This window comes from Taeniopygia guttata, chromosome 3, assembly GCF_048771995.1.
Source record: "Taeniopygia guttata chromosome 3, bTaeGut7.mat, whole genome shotgun sequence".
NCBI classification, from domain to species: Eukaryota; Metazoa; Chordata; class Aves; order Passeriformes; family Estrildidae; genus Taeniopygia; species Taeniopygia guttata.
In genome coordinates, this window is record NC_133027.1 from 111,595,979 (window position 1) to 111,617,433 (window position 21,455).

General features: G+C 36.8%; 1 protein-coding gene across 5 annotated transcripts in view; it reads right to left on the reverse strand.

The window, feature by feature from the left end:
- KIF16B (kinesin family member 16B) overlaps positions 1–21,455 on the reverse strand; it is a 134,480-nt gene that overhangs the window by 17,751 nt on the left and 95,274 nt on the right. For 4 of the 5 annotated variants that reach the window (XM_041715455.2, XM_041715454.2, XM_030269232.4 and 1 more), the window contains one exon: positions 1,194–1,277. In XM_041715455.2, the coding sequence (XP_041571389.2) occupies positions 1,194–1,277 (84 nt within the window). Of the gene's footprint in view, positions 1–1,193; positions 1,278–21,455 lie in introns of those variants that run through there. The other variant, XR_012055352.1, reaches the window with a different exon arrangement.

A 21,455-nucleotide genomic window follows, 5' to 3' on the forward strand; every position in this document is an offset into this window, starting at 1 on the left:
GAGCTGTTAAGTACTACATGGCCATGATCAAAGCATCGCTATACACAGCAGTTTTAACATTAAAATCATTACAATAAAATCTGTCAGTAAACCAATGACAGGTCAGGAAGATTAAGAGATTAATTTTTTACTGGTAAAAAATATGCAAATTGAGTACTAGTCTAGAATATGGGCTTGCCTTTATGCTATCTATCGAGGATGTGAAAGAAAACAAAATTAATTTTGTGCTTCATGTAAGACAACCTGACATCAGAAGTCAGTTGGGAGGATGTTTTGTTGGTAGATCAAAGAAAAGGTGATGTACACAGAAAAATTTCAAACCACTTAAGAAAAGATTCCAGTTGTAAGCAATCTACTTTTATATTAATTTCTCTAAAGCTCTACCTAATGCTATTTTAGCTCTCCAAAGAATATAATTCTTAATGACTTGCATGATCAAGTAATCCTCATGTTTCTGCAATATAGTTGCAGGGTGTACAGTTTAGTCTTTGACCATGCCTCTTCCTCTTCCCCAAAACCCAACCTCCTGCCCCTGGGCTGCAGTAAAACATGCATTAATGTAGAAATATAAAGACCTAATATGTGATAGGAGTTCAAAATCATGCTTTCCACACAACACTGTAGAACTACCAAAATAACTCAAACCCTCAAACTCAATAACCTTGTCCACAATAAAATTAATTTTTAAAATTATTTGGAAGAAAAAGTATACATTCACAAAGCTGGGTTACAAAATAAAGCTCAAAGATGCCTAAATATTGCTTTAGCTCTGTCATGAGATATTTGGATAAACTATGATAAAATGGTAAATCTCCAACTAACAGATTGCATTTAAAGTAGCAGTATTTTTTAATCTTGTCTTGCACAGAGATCAGCTGTTTACAGTGAACACTTACCTCACCCACCACCTTTCTCCCTTAAATAAATATATCTCCTATGAACATCTCTAAGAGTTCCTTTTTGGTTTTTTTTTTTGTGGATTAGGAGTAATTTATTTTTTAAGAGATGTTTCCTCACTTTGCAATGTACTGCTGCCATCTCCTGTGTTAAACAAGGCAGCAAGTAACTCGATACTTACAAACAGGCTATTTAATGTTGATCATATAGGAATGGCTTCTATTGGTCCAGCAGGGAGATTCCTCCTAAACACAGAAAGCAGAAAAAAGCAGAAGCCTGTAAAAAGCTGGTATTACCTCTAAGTGACATCTTCGTTCTGCAATCACTCGCTCATCCTTGTTTCCAAAGAGCTTCTTTGGAGGGAATTCTAAAGTGGCAACCTGGAAGACATTAAAGGATGAATCAGCATCAGAAGTGACAAGCTCAAATGAGAAAATTCTGCTTCAACTAAAAAGCAACCAGGAAGAAGAAACTGCCAAATATTTATGAGCTACACTATATGCTATTAGTAAATATTACATTGTACATTTCTACTGAGGTTATTGCAACCCACTCTCTAGTATTGCTAAAATAATGATGCATTTTGTCATCAGAGAGTGACTGAAAGAAAATTTAGGAATAGGACTGCCCACATAAATATTAAAAATTTTCAATCCAAATGTGATGTGATAGTATCATATAGGAAGTAAGAACAATTTCTGCAGGAAAGTGTATCTTAAAAGACTGCATCTAGTCTCTTAAAATCTGTGGTCTCCAACTGTATGGTAGTGTAACTTGTTTGGTTTTACTTATGTTCTATGATAAAAGTAAGATCATTGGATCTAAGAACTATCACTGAAGTCCTGCTCTGGGAGATGCATTGCTGGACTCCAGACAACACCTGATCTGAAGTTTTTGTTGTGCCCTGAACTACCACTTCTTGTACCTCAGCTGAAACTCAATGCCATTCACACCTGTGTCCACGCTGGAAGCTGACAGATTCAATTTCTGAAGAGAATTCACACATGCAGGCAAAATTCTGTTTTATCACACTGAAAATGAGAAAAGGGCAATGGCACAACTGCTAAAAACAACTGTTCAGATCTCTCCTTTTAGTTCTTTCCAGAGAGGTGTTCAAAGTTATATCCTCATTTCTTTTTCCATCCTATGGGGGATGGAAGGGCAGGAAGAGAGAGAGAGAAAGAGAGAAAGAAAGAGAGAGAGAAAGAGAGAGAGAAAGAGAAGGAAACAAAGAGAGAGAGAGAGAGAGAAAGAGAGACAGAAAGAGAAAGAGAGAGAGAGAAAGAGAGGGAAAAAAAGAGAGAGAAAGAGAGAGAGAGAAAGAGAGAGAGAAAGAGAGAGAAAGAAAGAGAGAGAAAGAGAGAGAGAGAAAGAGAGAGAAAGAGAGAGAGAAAGAGATAGAGAAAGAGAGAGAGAAAGAGAGAGAGAAAGAGAGAGAGAAAGAGAGAGAGAGAGAGAGGGAAACAAAGAGAGAGAGAGAGAGAGAGAAAGAGACGGAAAAAAAGAGAGAGAAAGAGAGAGAGAAAGAGAGAGAGAAAGAGAGAGAGAAAGAGAGAGAGAAAGAGAAAGAAAGAGAGAGAAAGAGAGAGAGAAAGAGAGAAATAGAGAGAAAGAGAGAGAGAAAGAGAGAGAGAGAGAGAAAAAGAGAGAGAGAAAGAGAGAGAGCAAGAGAGGGAAACAAAGAGAGAGAAAGAGAGAGAGAAAGAGAGGGAGAAAGAGAGAGAGAAAGAGAGAGAAAAAAAGAGAGAGAAAGCGAAGGAGGGAAGGAACTGCATCCCCTTTTTGTATACCAATTAAAAAAATGCTTGAACTAATTAAACACAGCTATGTCTGGAAAACACATAAAAGATTCAAGAGTTGGTAACAACTTGGTCTGCTAAGCCACTGCTGGGAACAATGCAGGAGAAAGCAAGTCCTCTCCCCATAAATTGTGTTTGCACTTGAAGGTAAATCAAACCCATTTTTTTCCCAGCACTCGCATCATGAGGTAGAATAATGCAACCTCCCACTGGAATTGCTGGAGCTGTTTTGCAGGTGAAATCCCTCTGTAAAATTGCCTTCTGCATTAATTCCCCAGGTTGTTTGATGATATTGAACCAGTAAAAAAGATGCATCATTTTCTAGTCTATCAGCACATACAGGACTGTAGAGGATTTATGGCTGGTTACAGGGAGCAGACATATACAGATTAAAATGAGGAGTTCCATTATTAGCATCGAATGCAAGCATCTCTAAAATACAGAGGAATTCTGCAATACAAATTATTTATTCCTACTCTCTGGTTCAACTCCAACTTCGATAACTTTAAAGAAATGTCTAGACATCTTAAAATGATAAAAGTGATGTGGGGCACCAGAGGACATGGAAGAGATGTCTGCACTCCATCAATCTTGCCAGTTTGTCCCAATTATATTCCTCCAATTTCTCCAACCATATCCTTCTCAGTATGCCTGCTTCTTCACGTTGGCAGGACAAACAGCACACAACCAAACAGTATCATATTACAATGTCCTGGGGACTTATTTTCACTATATTACTCTCTTCTTCACATATAAATGATTCTAAGTGCAACTATTTTCAAGGATTTCAAAATCCCACATCTGCAGAAATTGCATTTTACTAAATAGTACTGCATCATGACACTACCAGGAACAAACAAGGTAAAGTAACTACCACCACAATCCCCTCCTGGAGGTAGGGAGATTGTTTTTTATATTTATTTGCTAATAAATACTTTCATTATAGAATTTTAAAATAGTGGCTATTAAAAACCAATTTGCACAATGAACCTACCACTATAGCATCCTCAGACCTACACTGTGGAGTCAAATCAGGTTTTAAACTGGGAAATATTTCCTTTTCTAAATTAAGTTCCATCTGAACAGGAATTTGGGGGGTAATTCTTCATAACTTTGGGATGAGCAAGCTGTTTTCTTAAGCTTTCTGAGTGCATCTTAGGAAAAAAACAGTTGTATTTTATAAAATCAATGTGTTTTGTTTAACAATTTCAAATAGAAATTGCTACTCACATTGTTTTAACATTCCTTAACTCCCAAATCACCTCCATGCACATATCTCTGAAACCAAACCAATCAAAGTCCATTACTACAGTAATGAATTTAATATGCAAGATAAAGGTCTCAGCCAGTAAACTTCGCTCTGCAATGTTCAAAGTCATAACACGTACCTATATGAAAATCATGAGTTTATTGCTGGTCAAGAAGTGAGGATCTGCATAATTTGTATGTACTAAAAGCCACCAGAATGTCAACATGCCAAACTATTCTTGACATACATATATAAAGTTAATATGTTTGTAATATGCCAGTGCTGCCAGTGTGTGTATAGAATATGCCTATTTGTACATATATATGTCACTTGGAAGGATTTTTTTACCCTGCAGAGGTTTGTTATAAAGGACTAATCAATTACTGCAGATGGCTATCTCACAAATAAAGCACAAAGACCATTTCCAACACACAACAAATGTCCACCCATCTACAGAACAGAAAATGCTCCAGCCACAAATTTCATCATCACTTCAGAAGCTCAGTTATTTCAACGGGCTCTACTCCACTACATGCCCACAGTCTAATTCCCACCAAAATGAGAAAGAGACATTCAAAACTCTGCAGGCTTGAGTTTCAAGCTATCCAAACAGTAAATGTAAACATGACAGCACCTGTTCCCACCTACTTTGCAGCTTGAAAATTATCTTTGCAACATAAGAAATGGACGTATCCATGCAGTGAGGTGAATTATGCAGTTCTCTATATGACTGAAATTTCAGTGTAATAGAAGCCAGACCACTGTACTATATTTATATAAAAATGCACTATTAGTATATTATCTGAGATAGTGTGTTTATTATACACATATATACACACATACCCCATTGATCTTTGACACTCTGACTTATTACTTTAATGTGGGGAAATACATGTTGGTGCAAGAGCCCCACAAATAGACAGAGTGACAATAAAACATTCTTATCTGATCATAATCTTGGTTCCTAAAAAAATTAATTAAAAGAAGCCCAGCAACACAAATACACTGAAGTTATGATAAATGTTATAATAACTCTCTATAAAAATCCTCTGTCCTAATGCACAATTTGATATACAGACTCTGAACATGATTGTGTGAGATTTGGCACAGCAAGGTTCAATAGAATTTTGAGGTTTATTCAAAATACTTTATTTATTTAAGCCAAAGTGCAGTAGCAAATATTTCAATAAATTCAAATTTTGCTATCAATTGTGCTACAGCACATTTATGAAACTGTACAGTAATTTCAGTGGAAATAATCACTCTTACAAGTTAATGCACACAGTACAGTATGTGACTGGGCAGAATTTGTTCTGGCTCTGAAATATGTAGGAGATCCTGCAGGTATGGATTTTGCATCAAGATGTTTGCCTTGGCTCAAACACTGTAAGGGACTTTCACACTACCCAGATTCAGGAGTATAAATTATTCTTTCAGAATTAAATGTCCGTGTCCCCTGTGGCCCCAATTAATTCTTCAAGGGTCTCACCCTGATGACGAGATGAACGTTTTGTGACAATGCAAGGGTGTAACAGGGGAACTCGACAGGTAGTAAGGGAAATCATTCTCCTTCCATGGAATTTCTGAAGCACACCCTTCCCTCCCTGTCCCACTTCCTGCAGTGGCAATGGAAGCATTTGGTAAATAGTCTTTTTTGGCAGGGATGTTTTGTCATTTTCTAGGGCTGCTGATGAGGTGATGTATTTTCTGTCAGGGGAAATTAAGAGGCATATTCCCCAGCCTGATAGGAAGAGAGGGCTTGAATGATTTCCTGAGAAGCTTCTGTATATAGCGTGCAAGATTTCTAATTTTTATTCTGACAGCAGAAGCATCTCACTACTAGAATGAATCACTGCATCCCTGCAATCCAAATTTCATTATACCCATAGGAGTGCACACACATGCATACTTGTACCATGGGCAAGGCTGGGACTATGCTTAGACCCAAAAGGCAAAGCCAAATCTTATATTTTAAAATAGTACAGAGAGACCTCAAGACTGCATATCAGCACTCCTACTCTCTTTTAGACATTAAACTTTTTACAGTTAATGATGTTTATCCTACCTGGCAACTGTTGCTAGGCAGTAGCAGTTGTAGAGAGAGGCAAACAGTAATTTGCAATTTACTCCCTAATTTCTTTACAATAAATAAAGGCCACATTTTATTCCTAGGTCTAGCGTTACTTAGAGGCATATTGTCTGCCTCAGCACTATTACCTTTAAGAAACAATACTTACCTGCACAAATGGAGTATTTGTGAGTTAGTACAATCAAATTTAGACAGTATTAGGTTCAGTCCTCAAGCAGAAGGTGCTTCATACCCAGTACCATGTTATTCTAGAAAACTTTAAAAAGCTGAACGGATTCCTCTTCTTCTCCCACATTCTAGTAAGGAGACTGGTTTTTGGCAGGTGTTTAATGCTGGTAAGAGCAGATGGCAGAACAGCAAGTGACCCCTTTTTTGTCACCTAGTCCATCTTACATTCAACTCTGATCTTAAGATTCTGGTAACAGCACATACCTAACAACACCTATATGGAAGCAAACCTTTTTCAAGTGAAACCATTCTTCATGGTCTTTTACTACTGAGCCTCAGGGAGAGATGTGAATTTGGAGACTGGCCTTTTGGAAACCAAGATAGTGAAAATGAAGGCTCCAATACCAAGAAATGCTCTGCCTGGGATGGGGTGCACTCTCATTTCAGAACCTTTATGGAAAACAGCCATCAGCATTTGAAGGGTGTCCTGTAATTTCTATTATAATCTGTTGGAGACTCTTCACTGACAGTATGTCTCCTTAGGGACCTGCTGGATTTAATTCACTTCAGGGGTTTTATAGTACAGCAGAACAGAACACGTTAATGAAAACTCTTGCACAATACTTTGCAGATGATGATATTTCAACACATAGACTAAAGTAAAAGACCACATAATACAGCCATGTAGGCTTGTCACTTCTGAAACACGAAATTGTTCCAAGTGTTATGCTCCCTAAACATTAAAAAAATTCCATTTTATGACACAAAGCAAAAATCTACAGGATTGAAACATCTCATTATTTTTGGCTGGCACAGTCTATGTTTTAGTGCCTACAATAAGGTAAAAGACTTTTTAAAGAAGAAAAACAGGGTAGACATTGATGGAGTCTGAGTCATCTTTAACCTTTTATCTCAAATTCTCTTTTTACTTCAATGTTTTGATACATTTAAATGGGGGGAAAGGGGGAAAAAAAAGAAAATTAAGGAAATGCTAACTATTTAAAAACTCAGTCATCTTTAGTTTTCATGTTACTTTTACAACTCTGAATTTTCTCATTTTTCAAAGAGTAGTTCTGACTTTTGATCCTTTGTACCAGAAATCTCTATCACAGATGATAAAAATCAAAGAGAAGAACATGGCACAGTTTTGCAGCCACTGTGGCTGCACCTGACTTGATTTTGCAGGGAGTAATGAAAGAAAAACTCTTACTTTTAGTTTTTGAAGCTTAAACAAAGTAACTTAAGCCTCAATATCTCAATATGTACTAAGACTCCCAGAGTCTAAAGAAACTAGACAGAAGCTGTATTTTTAACTAGGAACTTGCACCAAGTATTTAAGGATTTGGCAAGGTGAAAAAAAAACAAAGCCAAAATCAAACCACCGCAAGCCTAATTTCTATATTTTTATTTATATTTTGTCTGAAATAAATTACTTTTCTACATGATTTCATAAGAAAGCAGTAGGCAAAGGTAAAAAGTTAACACTTACTGGACAGATTAAAGGCTGCTTTATAAATTCTGAAAACAATCAAATGGAGATCGAAGAGAAATCATTTGCTATACTATCCACTAAAAATGAAAATAATAAAATAACATATAAAAACACCATAAGTCATATTTTCAGCTGATACAGCTCAATCTTTAAAGCTGAGTGGAGAAACCTCTAAACTTATTCTCCTTTAAACAAAATAGTAACAGAGTCCTGCATTGTGTAAACCCTTCAGTGCTCTCCCACCATGTATGCTGCAGGTAAGTCATTCCCTCAGAGGAAAGAAGGATTAAAGACATTATTTTCCATTATCAATTAACTAGGGAGAGGAAATATCCAGGGAATTATTTTCTGGATATTGAGCTTGTCACCTGCTTTTCCTCTTCCATTTCTAATACTTTCTCTTTATTTTTCCATCTCTTCCCAACATGTTCTTCCCCACTTCCAGCTTGTCTCTGTCTCAACACTATGCTTCCCTCCATTCCTGCATGACCCACCTAATTCTTTTCCTCACTCCACTGGCCATCTGCAATCCTCCCTATTATCTGCCAGAAGGGGAGAGGGATTTGATATTCTCAAGAGGCAGCATACCCAAGGATCTGAACTGGACCTACATCAGTCTTCTAATGGAGTGAACTCCCTGGAGAAGGCTGAACAGCAGCAACAGAAGTCACCATTTATTATAACAAACAAGGGTAATTAACCTCCTAAACTGAGGAAAGCTCAAATGACCAGGAAATAGGAACAGGAAAAAGGGTGTGAGCAACCTTCCCCCTACACAAAGGGTCTCTGCAGAGGGGTCCTCAGCACCAGCCCAACAGTCAATCTTTCACTGCTTTTGAGGGGAGCAAACTCTGCTCCCAAGGTCTTGGTTGTGTTTCTGAGAGCTCAGGAGCTGCTCCCAGCCCATCCCTGCTGTGTCTCAGCTCCCAGGCTTACAGCTCTCTGCTGCTTTCTCTCCTTGCTGCTACAGGTACCAGGGCTCTCACTCAAAACATACACAAGGGAATAAGCATCTCCCTCCTTCCCTGGGTAAGTCTACTCTGAAAAATCTTAAATAAATTGGGTGGCAAATACTTCTCTTCTGACAAATCCAAAAGATTGCAGCAACATACTAGAGTTTTGGGGGTTGGGTCTTTTTTGGTATTATCTCTACACAATTTATGCCACAATTTGGTTTCTAGTCCCTTCACAGCACAGCTTTTCCTCTTCAAATAAGCTGCTTTGCCCCATGTACATAAGAACATTATTTTCTTTCTACTATACACCCTTTTTGCTCCATGGCAAAGGTTTACCTAACCACAGAACTGGTTTAACCTTTTCATTTCTGGCTGGCAGGGGCAACCCCTGGTTTGCACGTTGCTTTTTGCTTGGCACCTAATGCCAGCAGCCCAGTGAGTTTTATTCCCAGTCTGTTTTATTCCCTCCAGCACACATCTCATTGAGGTCAGAGTGCACTGGAGACCTTCCTAGGGTTAAGCTGCCAAGCAGGCAGTTTGGCAACTTGTCCATTTTACTTAGACTGGTTACAGTTCCTTGCTTTTTTCCTACTTATCTCACTGGAACACCATGCATATTTATGTCTATAGCTGTATCTACACCTATCTCTCTATCTTAGTACCAAGAAGCACAAGCACTTACATCTCCTCCAACAAATATATGCAGTTCTGTTGCAAGTCAGGATGCTGTGACTAACCCCAACAAAATTTGTATTCACTAATAAATGAGCATCTTCTCAGGACACAGAAGCTCTCACAGCTCTGCTCTCTTTAGTTCTGGGTCATTCTCTTTGAACTTTCAAGATCTTTTGCCAGTTATCTCCCCCAGATGGGCATAATTGTTTCTCCAAAGAACATTTCAACTCTGCCTGTCCCACTTAAGAGGGACAAGGACATAAAAAGAGAAATTCTCCTCTGAACCACCCTGAAACCTCCTATGATGATGCAAAATGACCAAATAGGATCAGGCACTAAAGATGTCTCACTTTGAATTATGCCTACCTGTCCATCAAACAACCATTGGCAATTTTCAAAAGGTTTGAGAGTGCTCATATCCAGGTTCCTCCTTTAAACCAAGACTTAATCTGCAGTTTTGGAGCTGTGGTGAGACATGGAGGCTGTGGCTTATCAATGTACTTTTAACTCCATTTATTTTGCCTCCTGCTACTGAGAAAAACCAAATTAACTGAAGCCAAAGAGATTACCTTGCACTACAGGAGTATTTTTCTTAAAGCAATTCTCGACTACTTGGAATAATAACATACCAAATTAGAGCCATAAACAAGAGTCTATATAATATTTGACAAATTACTTTATTGTTTGGTCCCTCATAAGCAGTACAATAACATTTAAATACAGAATATCTATGAAAATGAGCAATAGGATGTAACAAAGTTCATGCAAACCTTGCATATTTCTATAAAAATATGCAGTTTGGGGATTTTAATATTTTATAAAAATCATAAGCTAATATAGCCAGGCCATCTTTCTAAATAGAAACCAATACCTGTATAGTTCATAGGATTACCAATGAAGGAGAGACAGACAAAAATTGGCCCAAATGGCAAAGAAAGTATTTTAAGTTTCACATGCAGGCTGTAAAAAGACAGAGTAAGATAGTGCAGAAGCAGCATACATCAACCAAAGGATATAACAGGTAAATCAGACAAAACCAAGTAAGAACAACTGAATTTGAGTTGTAGACGTGTTTGGAAAATAAACATGAAAATTCCTAACATACTATGTCTTTGCAACCTTGATTTTTGCTCCCTTGTTCATCTATGCCTTGCCCCAAGAGAGAAGTCTCTGGGGCAAAAATATCAGCATGGCATGGCAGACCATCACCTAAGACAAGGGTATGTGCTAACCTAGAAAGTAAATGGTCAAGTTAATACCTACTCCCTATGCTCTTAGGTCATGATTTTGTCAGCTAAACATCAATCTTTCTTCATGTAGCCTCAGATCTTGGTTACTTCTTTAAAGAAATAGTAAAATTTACTGGTTTTGTGAGGCTGTGTTTTCAAACTTCAACACATTAATCAATCTTTATAAAGGTGTGACTCAAACCCCTCTTCTCAAAAAGGCTATAAAGTTATTTTCTGGAGATCTCTGTAGGGTTTATTTTGCTTTCAAAAACAATTTGGGGTTTGATTCATTATCTTCCTGCTGGGATTTCCAGCAAGGTCAAGGCTGTACCTGCAATAACACAAGCTGGGCCATGCATCAACTCCTACCTTCACCATGGCTGCACACAACCTTGCCCAGCTCTGCATCACGTTCCTGCTGATGCTACAGTGCCTATTGGGCCACTTTGACTCCACACTGAGAAGTCACAATAGCATTTTTAGATTTATGCCACAGAAACAGGCTCAGAGAAGGGGATTCACCACAGCAGTTTGCACAGCTCTCCCTAAGATTTGCTTGTTGCACATGAATTCATCTCTGTGACATCTGGCAGCATTTACAACACATCCCCATCTCATGTGGCTGACTGATGCCATAAATTTCAGTCACCCTTGCCTTTGAGAAATGTTAATAATGAAAACTCATCAACAAGCACTAATGATTTGTACTGCTGACTAGATGGATGCCTTTCTGACTGCTCAAAATTAATGGCAGATCTCAGGGTCCTAAAGAACAGCTGTCACAGAGAAATACACCTGCAAACAGACATGCAGCATGCCTTCAAGTGTGATTTGTTAGAAGACATAAAGTGCTAACCCTCACAACAAACTGGACTGATTACAAGGAGAAGTTAGATAGCCTTCTGCATAATTTAAAGTGCTAAAACCAGAGAAAAGGCAGTGCAGGCACGCAAATGGGAAGCTTAAAAGGAATGACTTAGTCCCCCCAACAGCAAGAGTGACTGATAGTCACACAGTATACACTCATTTTCACTTGTGTCTGGTCATACAGACACTTTAGAACTAGCTGTTTTATCACAGACTTAAAAACTAGCTGTAAGCCTCATATAAATTTTCCTTCCACTACTGCTGTTGCCACTAGGTAAAGCTTAAAATGACAGGTAACCAAATAAATGTAATCAACCTAACAGATATATTTTCAGGAGCTTGCTTGGCAAAGGATTTTGAATATACAGGGCAGAAAAGAAACTCTGGGTACAGAAAGATCACTGTTACTATCAGTTTCGTGAGGAATACCATATTTAGTACTGCTCTTGAGAGTCAGGATGGTGGGCAAGAATAGGTTTTTGTTTTCAAGTATAACATTTCTTGATAAAGCACTTAAAACTAAATGCTGCATAAGCAAGACCCACATAGACATGGAAATCTCAAAGACACACTCATGAAAAAGCCAACATGACACTGAACCAACATTATTACTTAGGGCAGGGAAGAAAACAGGTATGTGTTTTACAATTGCAAGAGTTTGGGTGTAGATTATTATATCAGTAATTTCATAATTCCCATCTATCAGATGCTTTCTAGAACAATGTGGTTTTTTTTTCCCAACAAACACTGTTTCACTGAGTCTGTGTAAGAGCCATGTTGCTCCACCTACACAAGTTTTAGTAACCCAGGAAAACAGAGGAAAGCTAAAATATACATCATTTTTTTCATTGTTTTTTACAGCAACTTTACAATGTGTTACAGCACATATGAGCCTCAGGTACAATCAGAATGGAAATTATGCTAGTCTACCTATTTAAATAAAACCCTGCAGTACATCAATTTGCAATTACTTTACATTACTGGTAGTATCAAAAAACTGAACTTAAAAGTAAACATCTCTTTATTTATTCCCTGATTAAAAAAAAAAAAATTGGAGTTAGAGTTGAACGTAAAATGAGTAATTTAAGGATTTAAAATACTGCTAAAGCTCTGATTCAATTTTTTTTTCCATAGAGGATATAAGAAGACTAGGACATGCAGTGTTCAGAAGTGGTTTTAAAGAAATGAAAATATAGAGTATACACTCAAAAAACTTCAGAGTACCTGCACTGCTGACAGCAGTGCACAACATAAATATCAAAACATCATCAATACCCAGTAGTGCCTACAGTTAAGTATGACAGAAAATAACAAATTCAACAGAGAAGAAATTAGCCAAACAAAAACATACCTTTAATTCCTTTTATTATTCACAGCATTTTATCCAAATTTATCTCACTCACAGCACTAACATTCTCACACTGAATTTTGGTTTTCAGACATGGCCAGACAGCTTACCCTCCAACACTATTATTCCTGGCTTTGGTTCTGAAATATGTCCTACAGTAAACTGGACAACATCCTCTGCTTTCAGTCTTCTCTTGACATCTTCAATTCCAAACCTGCAGCTCAATATTTTTCCTGAAAGCCACTTCTTTGTGTTTATTTTCATATTAAACCACAAGAGATTGTATTTTATTGATTTTTGTCACGCAGGCATGTCTAATATATTTTTTTGACTTGGGCAGTCTTGCTTTAGGCTCTCTAGAGGGATTGATAATTCTCTTCTGTAAGATGGAGCTTTCTGTACATTGTGTTGCAGAGACAGATAGTAAAAAACCCTTCCTTTTTTTTTTTTTTTTAATATATTTACATTACAGCAGTGAAGAGAGCTTTACAGGCAGATCTCTCTTTGAATACAAAACAAGGCATTTAGAAACAAATTTATTAACTCTACTACCATGTGTGCAGGCCAGAGAAATTTGTTTCCTTCCTTTCTCCTAAAGTCAAGTCATTTTTAACTGAGAAACAGAGTATTATTTTCACCATATTGAGTCTGAAAGGTCATTAGCAGGAACATGATAAAGTAATACTTAAAAAAGACCTTTAAACAAAAAATGCCTCTTGTAGCTTGTAAAAATGCTAACTTTAAGGTTGGTTTTAGAATTATAGAATGGTTTGGGAAGGATCCTATAAGACTCACCTGCATCTCAATCCCATTTAGATAATGAATCACTCATTTGATGAATACAACAATGCCTAAATAAACACCTAATATTCTCACTGTGCTGCAAAATCTGCAATCTGTATTTCCTTGTTCATTCTCCTGGTGGCTCCAAAGAGAGGAAAAAATCTGAAATATCCTATTCAAAAGCTGCCTCATGAAGCACAAGAGAGGCATGGTATAATTCTCCAGATTAGAGAGTGAAAAAAGTTTAGCAAACAGTTTAACACATGCAGTTGTGTCAGTTATACCACTTAAATATGTAAGAAATAAAAAACCACAGTGGGAGCCTGACAATTTTTTGTTACTCACTATGCTATTTGTTCAAAATTAACCAGGATATTTTCACAAAAACTAGAGTTTGAGCTGGGTCACTAAATCAACTGATATGAAAGGATTCTGCTTGAAAGACCTACTTAATCTAGCAGCATATTCCTGACAGAGCCAACAAGAACAAGCTGTTCTTCACAAACCCTTGGAAGGCAGAGAGACTGTCACTAACAGCTGATGATTAATGGAGTACATACCCAAAAGTCCACTGAAGGAAGGTAGAAATAGGAAAAAAAAAAAAATTGTCTAGGAATTCATCTCAGAGGCATTCCTCTCTCATAGATAGCTCTTATCCATAAAAAACTGTTTTACTGGTAACACAACATGAATATTTTGATATTACGCAAATTCAGTAGGTAATTGAGTAGTGCCTTGAAAATCAGATTATCAAATGATCAAAGGAATTATTCTATCAAAAATTATGAGATGATGGACTCGCACCTCTCTACATGCTTTTTTTCAATTTCTATGTTACTCATGTACAAGATTTTTTGCACAGCACAATCAATGAAACCTGGCATTTGATTAAACTTATTTCATTCTGAATCTATCAGAAGACTGATAAAGCTCAGAGAACTGATTGAAAGCTCACAGGTTTGCTAGGGAAAGACCAAAAAAGGCCAGGTCTCATCAACAACCCCAGGAGGAAAGAAAGGAAAGGAGAAGAAATAGAGAGAAGCAGTATCTCTGCAGAATTCTATCTATCAAGCCAAGAAAATTTTGCTGCACGAATCTAGCACCCAAAGCAACAACAAACACAAATTAATCCCCAAACTGGGTTTTTACAAGGCTCTTACACATTCAGATTCGGTGTTATGACAAGAAATTGTCACAACAATTTCACACACTGAAATTCCCACACTGATTTCATTTTCCAACTAGAAATAGATGGAGAATTGTGTATTATGCTGGAAGCAAATATGCTGGAGGGTTTGCTGTTGTCTCTGATGCTCCAGTTCTGGTTAGCAACTATGAATTCAGAGAGACCATTTGGAATAAATACATTTCCTTGTAATCAAGCTTTCACTGAACTACATGATATGGTTAGCAGTGATGTTTTTCACACTTCACTTATTGGAATGAATTCTCCTGTTCATGTTGTGAGAAATATGCTAAAAATTTCTTCTAAAAATTTCAGCAGTCTCATGATGCAGAAAGAAAGGCCAGGTGAAGCTTCCAAGGATCTACCACTTAAATCTCATCTGTAAGTAGTGGAAAACTTGGGTTGATATGGAAGTACTACATATATAAACTGGCAGGCTTGCAGACTGCTCTGAACGTAATACAATTAGGAAATGGAACTGGAAACATGCATGTGACAAAATATGCTTCCTGTGTATGCACTTCCTGGCTGTTCTGGGTGATAAGAATATGAATGTTAAAATTAACTACATCATAATTACCATAATTTGTACTGAAAGAAGGCAAAGGCTATAATCACATGCTCATATAATAGTATTAAAGGGTTTACACACAGATATGTGTTCTAAAACTTATTAATTTTTTTTCCTTTCAATATTTATGGAAAGATGCATTACCAAGCCTATTAAATTCCCAGGCTAGAAAGTAAAAAGGAAGGGCTGGGTTTACTTTAGATTCATATTTAAAAAACTATTTTCTAAATGCTTTTCTACATATAATTCTGCCAGAATACATATCATGCATTTGCTATTTCCATGCACATCAGTGTTGCAAATAATTTTCATTTTCACCTGTGCCCTAATATACAATTTCCACTAAAAAAAAAAAAAAGGCTTTTAGACTGTTTATACATTTTTGGTGCTTGGTGTTTGTCCAATGGTTCTCATATCAAATCTCTGAGTGCTATTATAATTTACCATTGTTAAAAACCAAAACTACAGTACATCTGCCTTGACTATTTGGAAAAAAAAAAAACCAAACCAAATTTGCTACTTCATAACCAGACACCCAGAAATGTCCTTCCAGTTAAGCCAAAACACATCAACAAGCCTATTTCTTCATTGGAACAAATTTTCAAAGAAATAGAAAAATCTCAAAATATTGTTAGAGACTATGTTTACAAAGGGTCACAGGGCTCCATGAAAGAACCTGAACTGAGAATCCACATCCAAATAAACTTGAACTTTCTAAATAATGAGGTAGCATTTGTAGCAAGATATGTACAATCATGTTCAGTATTATATGCTACACCCTGCTCTCTCCAGTGCATGTAACCCCGATTTTAAATTGCTTCTTATTCTCCAGAGTTTTTAAACATCAATGTCAACAATGATAAAATTTGTGAATAGACTGGGACTTCAGTCACTGCAGGATCAAGACTTTGGCATAAGTTCAGCAGGTTTCAGAACAAAATAATTTTCACACTGTCTTAGGAAACTTCTATTATTTACAACTATACTATGTGCTATTTAAAACCAAACACCAGAAGAATCCAAATGTCCAGCATTTTGCATTCAATGTGAGCACACTACCTACAGCTTACATACTAACTAAATATAGAGTTACTAATGCCAGCAAACTAGAAAATCCTATGGTAAAATCAGCAGTTTCAGGCCAACCAACCCTGATGCAATAAGCTTCTGACTTCTGTTGCCAAATTAGCTCCTAAGCTCCAGGAGCTCACTAGTTACATGGCAACGGGCTTGCCAGCCCTGCAAGCCAAGTACCTCAGTCACAGAATATTAACATAAATTTTGCATTAAATAAAACTCTACAGCTGCAGAGTTATAATCCAGAACTGGAGCAGTCAGATAGTCAAGTTCCCAGCCCAAACACTGCCCCAAGTGCTCTGCACAAGTCTGCTGCCTTACTGCTCCACTCCTGGTTTAATTTCTGTTTGCATTCTTCATTGGAAGGGAGAATTCTGCATGTCTGATAAGCCATTAAAAATAATTTAATCATTACATGAGCACACAGAAATTGCCTAATTGTCCTTGAGATTATTGGCGAGGGGGAGGAAGACTAAAAATCCCCAAATTCAAACCAACCACATTTTGAAAATTAGTAACATATAGCATTTGCCTGTCAGTGATCAATTCCAGAATCCAAGGATGTTCTCCTAAAATTAATGACTTCACCTCAAATTCATCCCCTCTCCATTATCTGTGCCAGCCATTCATATTGAAGATTTCTTCCACTTACTATTTATCAAGAGCACCAGATGTATGGACCTCTTAAAAAGGAAACAGAGATCCTTCCCTGGCAGTCACCCAAAAGAGGAGTACAGAGTCAAAAGGAAAGGATAGTGAGATCAGTCAGGGGTGGCTCCATAAACAGTTTGTGACTCTTCATTAATCATTACATAGCTGAACTACACCTGAAGAATAAGCAGTAGTAGAAAAGTGTATAAAATGAACTAAAGAAACAATTAAAAACCCGGTGTCAGCTCTATTTTAATAGCAAACATACACATTATCTGTTGGGTGGTTGTGAGTATGGATGGATGAAATAGGTATTGCTGTCATTGAGATGCAAACATTTGTCTTTCTTCACCAAGATGCAAAATACTTTGGATGACAAACAGACTACTTTCTGCGTTTTGAAAAATATGAAATATTACAAAGTATTTAAAAGAGTTTTAAAATAAGCTTGCAACAAATGTTTTAATTTCAGTATGTTTTCGAAAACATTCACTTAGTACTTCTGAAAAATCTGAAAATTATTTTCTGCTCTTTGAATTTCATGCAATTCTTACAGGTTATGACCCATAATTATTTTTAAACTCTATAAACAGTCCCTTGTGCCTAGACCCCAAAAGACACAAATATATACGTATATACAGGCCTCCCTAAATTAAATACAGATATTACAGAAATTATTACATTCTGGTAAATAGGCTAGAAGTCAATAGCTGTGGCATTCCTACTGAACAGGACACACACATGTCCTTATGTCCATAAATGAATCTATAAATGCAAGCATACCTTGTAGCTTCTCCTTGGCAGCTCTCCAAGGATTTTCTAATATTTTAAGTCAAGAATCACTATTGGCAATAAAAATGCCTGTATGGAAGGTGCTTTCCTCAACAACATGTAGAGATTTTTATGCAAACAGAAACAGTTTTCAAGATGACTGACAGGGAACTCAATAAGCAGAGGTTACAGTGAAAACCCCACAAAACCTAAATGCAAGTGGGACTTAAGGACTCCCATATGTAGAAGGGACTTCATAAACCCTGGATTTGGTTAGGAGAAAGACAAATAGGAGCTGTTTCTCTGCTCTCTTTTGAAGTAAAGTAGAGACAAGAAAGTGTTAGGAGAGTGAGACTTCCCTTGCAGCAAGATGTGGATCAGGAAGGAAAGTTTTCTGCAGAAACCAACATTCTGGTGCTATTCCAAAACCAGTAACTGGTAAGAAAAGATGAAGACAGAGGGAAAACCAGGAGAATCTAACTATGGAAGTTCTCACTTCTCTATTGGGAATGAAGAGTCCATTTGCTCTCTTCTCTAATAACAAACAAAAAGTGTATTTATTAAAGAGACTACTGCAACTGAAAGCCAAGTATGGTCTCAATTAAAAATCCAAAAGTAATAAAATGGCCATTAACAATCTAGCAGTGCAAGAAAGCTGGAGCTGGGCAAATGACACTCATGTAGGCCCCCCCAAAACACAGACACTGTTAAATGCTTGGTAATTATCTGCCACTGCCTCAGTCTCACCCTGCTGCAGCTTCTTTAGTCTTTCAAAATTTGCATGTGGCACATTTTAGCCCCTTAATTACATTAGAAAAAATATGCAGATACATAATATATATGACATTTTTTAAGATCATAAGATATTAGGTAAATTTCTGCTTTTGAAAGCAATACTTTTTTTAAAAAAACCTTCCTAATACATCAGTTTGCCAAGATATCCCTTTGGGAATTCAGTGGCAGAAACATGAAATGCAAGATCAGCAAATTATTAAAATACTGATATAGTAACTCAGAGCTGAGCAACTAATGAGCTGTAAAGTTCACTTCTAAAAGCAGGACACTCATATATTAAACATGCCCACAGTATTTTTGCTGTTCATTATAAATATTAATTTAGAGTGGGAAGGTGAACTGTGAAAAATAAAACTCAACTCTGATAGATTCTGATAAGATCCTTTTAAAGATCAAGTTTCTTTGAAATAATATATAGTGACTAAAGACACAACTCTGACAAGTTTGGTATTAAAATGCATTTTAGCATCATCCTAAGTGAATCCTAAATTAGCTCAATGACAGATGAGCAGAAGCAGACAGATGAGTTTCAATTTACCAAACAAACTGAACTGCTACTCACATTGCAGAACTAATCCAAAATTACCATAAATTACAGCTATTTTAAATAAAGGTAAAAATATGGAAAGCCATCAGTCATTCACATATGCAACACTGTTAATGAAATTCCTTCAAATAAAACTAATGCCTAATCTTTACTGCAGCATACAATATTTTGTGTTTCATCCATCACAACGTGCTCTTCCCCTCTGATAAACAAGGACACAGTAGTTTGTAGAAATGCTGACAAGCAGAAGAAACACACTGCATATTATAGAGGTGTTTTCTGCCCACAAACCTGTCATTCCCTGCTCCAAGTCTGAAAGCAGGAATGGACACAACAGCCTGCACTGTGTGAAACAGAGAAGACACTGTTGGTGCTGCAAGGGTTTCCAGAACAGGTGCTTATGTGACAGTACCTATAGAAAAGCACTAGCTCACATGATCAAATGCTTATCTTGCTTCTCCTAATCTTTAGCATGCTTGGTATTTAGCAAACATGGGTGGATTTGAACCCCTCTGATAATTTGGTGAAAGTTGTGAAGTGAAAGCTCAGTCAAGGCTGGCTAAAACCTTGTAAGAATTGGTGCTTGCAGTGACTTACAAAACTTCTTCACAAAGGAACAGACAGATTAATGGAAATACCATGTATTTCCTACATGGAAATTAAACACTTATGCTTTGGCAGAACTAACCAATAATTCTTTTTATGCACTAGACGTGAATCTCAGAAAGTTTACCTAAACACAAACATATGGCAACACAGAAGTGTCCATAAGGAACAAACTGACACATTAAACTGGCAAATGTATTGACCTAGCAAGCAAAACCACAAACAGAGAGAAGATGATAAAAGGAAATAAGCTGCCAAAAAAAAATTGCCTCTATAAGCTACTAATAAAGTGTGCAGTGTAGAGAATTTAAAATACAGATAAAATGCACAGGAAAAATATTAACTATGAACTGTTAACTACAACAAAAACAACTTCAGCTGGGAAGACTCCAAGATGAAGAAAAGTTTGTGCCTGTGCTCTAGGCTGGGATTTTATCCTGTTATACATGCTTGGATGGTGGACTTCATTTTGACCTCATGCTGTCATGGTTCTTCCAAACAAACAAATAAGTAAGAATAATAAAAAAGACCTACTCCCTCTTGAAACACCAAAAAAAAGCCTGGATTTGTCTTGTCACATATGCTTTATTCAAAAAGGTGAAATTAATATGCTGCAGCACACAGGACATTTTAATAGTGGCTTAAAGAACAGCAGATTCCTCCTGAATCCAGTTACTACCTACAAGAACAAAACTGATCTCCCCCTGATGCAACCATTAAAGAATTCAGTTGTTCCTCAACGTACTGTCAGGACCAATAACCAACTCTGAAGAAGACTACTCTAGCACATTTTCTTAAATGGGGAAAATCGGTCTACACAGGAATTCAGGTGGCCCTTTTTCATGCCAATTGGATGGCTGCCTGGCTCTTTTTTCTAGTTAGATGGAATTAGGATATTCCTGTTGACAGATTATAACTCTAACACCCAAGAGGAAATGGCAATTTATTCAAATAAAAAAAATTGTACTGATGTTTACAAGCAACATTTTTAAAAGCATATATGTAAAGAGAACATTTCAATTTCCCATTAAAAACTCATTTTTACCTTAAAAAAAATCTGTCATTTAAAAAGATGACTTAATTTTTTTTTCTCTTTCTCCTTTTTCTTTTTTAAACTTTTTCTTAGATATTTGGTGCACAGTAGTTTCCATTTCTGGTTTTCATACTGTTTTGGAATGGGAACAATCTTGAGCCCCAGACCCAAGGTCTGTTCCATGCTTATTTCATTTTTAGCTTAAAGCATATGTTAACGAAGACCAAGAAAGCATGTGCACACTATTGCATGTCTCTCCTTCTTTAACATATTCCTATTTTTAATATACTGCCCAAACTTCTTTACTTGTGCTAACTCTCAAATCAGGGTCACTTTCATGGCTGGAATGATTTATTTCTTCTAATATCCAAGGGAACATGTAGGAGGGAAGAAAAATGTTAATAATTAAAAGTTAGATGTGAAAACTAAAAACTGTAATTCCATAAATGCTCTCTCCAATGAACTAAAGCTTCATCAGGCACAGCTCCTCATCCTAAATGCCCAGAGTCTCTGAAGTAGTCAGATCAATTTTTCATTTTGCAGAAACTTGAAAGTCACTATTACAAAAGGGTATCTGTGAAGCAACGCTCTTCTTTCAAATGAGAAGTTGTCAGGAGGACAGGATCTGATACAAGTACTTGCAATGAAAAAAACAGCAACCCCCAG